A 3524-nucleotide genomic window follows, 5' to 3' on the forward strand; every position below is an offset into this window, starting at 1 on the left:
TTGGTTGGTTAGTAGTCATTAATGTATTGTGAATGTGGAACACCAGACTCTTTCCTAAAGCTGAACCTGTTGTGGTTTGCAATAACTGGGATTAAAGTGAAAAACACAAATAAACACATGAAGGTCTGAGTGGAAAGTAAACCACTGACAAACAGAAAAACAGCACCCAGAACACGTGTGCTGTCAGGCGCAGGCCTTACTTTCAGTTTCACACTACATTATCTGTAATGTTTTGTACTGTGTGATAACTGTAAGGGAACAGATCAGTGCATGACTGCAGACCACGTGGGGCTGATGGTCCAGCCTCTGGCCCAGAAACAAACTTCCTGACACGTGTAGTTTGTAGAATCTGGGCCACCCGTGGTGAGAGTTATCATCCCACCAAAGCGCTGTTATCAGGTGAAGTCATTCCTGGTAATGTTTGTGGGAAACACCTTCATGTACTTTCTGGAAGTCCACGTGTTGTATCGGCAGTCGTGAACAGGAAGCACATCAGAGACAGAGACCGTTTGCTTTAAGCCAAAGCAGCCGGACGACAGCAAGACTCCAGAGGAAGGAGTCATGGATGAATTAAAGCTTTGGGAAGAAACGCAGGAAATAAAAAGGCACTGCAGCAGTTTGAAGCTTGCACACACAAAATCAAGCAAAATGTCAGGGACACAGTAAGGCTGGACAATCAGGACAACAAACTGAAGACAAAAGCACAGAAACTTCAAGAAGCAGAACTGCAGACTGAGTCAGCACAGGGAGAACTGGCAGATTCATGTTTATTATAAAGCACCAAATGACAACAACAGTCACCTGGAGGGGCGTTATACTGCGAGATAAACTCTACAGGAGAAAACCCAACAATCACACGACCCCCACGAGCTGATCCGGGATCAGAGTGGGGCAGCCATCTGTGAAGGCGAGGGGAGGAGGGCAGAAGGAGGCAGGTCAAAGGAATACATACGCCCCTTCCATTAGTACCTACTCGAATCGATTCGGCACGGTTTGCCACAGTTTTCACAGTTTCCCATTAGGTCACAGTATCTGCTACTATTTTAGTACCTGCTCGGCCGGGTTCCAAGTGATCCGAGCAGGTACCAAAATGTGATGTCGTCCGACTGCATGCCACCGATTGGCTGGCCAGTGGCGTCACTCGATGAGTTGTGAGAGCTTCTCATTCAGGAAAATGAAAACTGCCATTTTTGGAACCCGACAACGAAGGAAATAACTCTAAAAACAAAACTGTGGTCCCCGAGTGAGACGAAAAGCCACAGACTGAGCAGCAGGTACATCATCGCCTCAACGTCCACCTTTGTTGTTGTCGTGTTGCATACTAATGATGTCACTGGATTCTCTGAGTCGAGCCGAGTAGGTACTAATGGACACGGGGCTATAATGATGCACGGCTGTGGATCCATCCACAGAAGAGGGGCCTGAAAACTGAAGGCTCTGCCTCCCATTCTACTTTTAAATACTCTAGGAACAACAAGTAGGCCTGCAGAGCGAGAGCGAAGTGCTCTAATAGGGTGATATGGTACTACAAGGTCATTCAGATAAGATGTCTTTACAGCTGAGCTCTTCCTTCATGTGTCTGAGAAGCTGAAGTCGGTTGTAATGGCAGCGACTGGCCAGCAGAGGGCGCCGTGCGACAGACCTGTGGTGGACCAGCTGCTCCCTCAGCTCTTTAATGAAGAGTCAGGATGAATAATAAGAACTTGGATATAAAGCACACAGATTTTACGACATTTTTCTCTTGACTGTTTTCACAGCTTTGGCCTGTAATTCGTCGTGCAGTTCTAACGTCAGGGCGGTTGGTGGGTGGAGTCATGCACCAGGTTTTACAATTTCAGGCTACTGACAGCTGCACAGTCTCAATAATACAAACTTTAATCTTCAAGGCAAGGCAAGTTTATTTGTATAGCACAATTCAACAACAAGGTGATTCAAAGTGCTTTACAGAGACATTAGAAACAAAAACAAATAAAACGCAGGATTTAAAATTGATTAAAACAAGCAAACAAACAAACTGACAATAAAATACAATTTTAGTTGAGAACGTTGGACACTGATGATTGTCTCTGACCCCAGTTGCTCTGTTTATTATTATACAACACAAAGTAAAGTGAAATTTTATTTACTTTATTGTTCAGTGTATTATGTGATTCTGATCAAACGTGTCAACTTGTTCGTATTCTCAGTTTAAAAACACAGCAGCACTCATTTTTCTTTCACTCAATAAAAAAGCAAAGACAGGGAAGCAGAAAAAAGCTGCGAGACGTCCTGGTTTGTTGGATCAGGTCCTCGGTGAGGAGATCAGAAGTATGGTGTGGGGTCGCTCCTGTCGCACATCTGGACGTGGATGTGTGAGGTGATTCCCGGATAAACGCTCTGCATGGGCAGCATGGTGCCGATCCTCTGCCCCTTCCTCACCGTTCCTGAGGTTCGGTCCGGCCTCACGTAGAACAGCTTGAAACAAAGACCTGCAGGATGCAAACGCAACGCCTCGATCAGTGAATCAGTACCAGGATCAGTAACTCTGTTAGTGCTGGCTGCGCGTGATGACCCACCCTGTCCTGACAGGTTGATGCCCTCGTTGATGGCTGCCTTACTGGGGTCGGTGTAGACGGTCAGTTTCCCGTTAAGAGTCACGTCAAACGGAGCGTAGACAGCGGCGCCGTCGCTGCACTTGATGTCCAGCCCTTGGTGGAGTCTGGTCCCCCTGTAACCAGCAGACATCCAGCTGTGAGCAGCTGTGCCACATCGTCCACACCAGCCTTACAACAAAAACGTGATCTCTGAGTACCGTCCGGCTCCGTACTGTCCCTGTCCCCATCTGTCCGACGTCCTCCGGCTGTTGCTCGGGTTACTGCTGCACAGCTGACCGAACTTAACGCCGTCACACACCCACAAAACAGCTGGACACACACAGATTTAGACTTTTAAGGACACAGCCTTGGGTTTTCAGTTAGGAGAAAATAAATAACCAGAATTATTACATATTTATTCAGACCAGATATTTTCATATAAGTTAAAACACTAAAAGATGGTCTTTAAGTAGTTAAACTCAGTTTAGGACAAAAGTCTTCAGATTTTCTCTTTTATTCTAAAGTTTAACGTTAATTAAGATTTTTAAGTTAAATAATTTGTAATGGTTCATATCATTACGTTACTAAATTTAATCATTTTATTCCCTTATTATTCAAATGCAAAGTTAAAAAACTCAGATCTTCAAACAATTACAGATAAAAGTTTATGACATTTCTGAATAATCCCAAAACCTCGAGGAAAGTTTGATGTTTGCATTGTGGGGACCTGACGAGTCTCCCTGTCCTCAGTGAGTCCTTATGAGCCGGTCCCCGTAACACCACAAAGGTAAGTTTATGTTTGTAACAATGAAAATAGTTTTTAAACACCGTCATCATTATCGGGCATGCATGTGGAAAATCTAAAGATTGTTTTTAACAGGTTTATCATCAGTGCAGAGCAGAAAACTCACCCAGTAAAACTACGACGTGTCTCATCTTCAGGTCTTCAGA

General features: G+C 44.7%; 1 protein-coding gene across 1 annotated transcript; it reads right to left on the bottom strand.

Moving 5' to 3' along the window:
* Positions 1 to 2286: 2286 nt before the first annotated feature.
* On the bottom strand, positions 2287 to 3524 carry LOC102292257 (leukocyte cell-derived chemotaxin-2). The gene is made up of 4 exons (XM_005948482.2): positions 3485 to 3524; positions 2792 to 2903; positions 2556 to 2707; positions 2287 to 2468 (listed from the first exon to the last, which is right to left on the bottom strand). Exons 1-4 carry the CDS (start codon positions 3507 to 3509, stop codon positions 2302 to 2304), a joined length of 456 nt encoding a protein of 151 aa, XP_005948544.1. The 5' UTR covers positions 3510 to 3524; the 3' UTR covers positions 2287 to 2301.

Source organism: Haplochromis burtoni, unplaced genomic scaffold, assembly GCF_018398535.1.
Source record: "Haplochromis burtoni strain Fernald_Lab_line unplaced genomic scaffold, NCSU_Asbu1 Contig_594, whole genome shotgun sequence".
NCBI lineage: Eukaryota > Metazoa > Chordata > Actinopteri > Cichliformes > Cichlidae > Haplochromis > Haplochromis burtoni.

What these genes read in the sequence shown, in the direction of transcription:
- LOC102292257 (XM_005948482.2), bottom strand. Translation starts at nt 3,509, where the DNA reads ATGAGACACGTCGTAGTTTTACTGG. An exon ending in ACACGTCGTAGTTTTACTGG is followed by an intron (nt 2,904 to 3,484) that starts GTGAGTTTTCTG and finishes GTGTGTGTCCAG; the next exon opens with CTGTTTTGTGGGTGTGTGAC. An exon ending in CATCAACCTGTCAGGACAGG is followed by an intron (nt 2,469 to 2,555) that starts GTGGGTCATCAC and finishes TGCATCCTGCAG; the next exon opens with GTCTTTGTTTCAAGCTGTTC.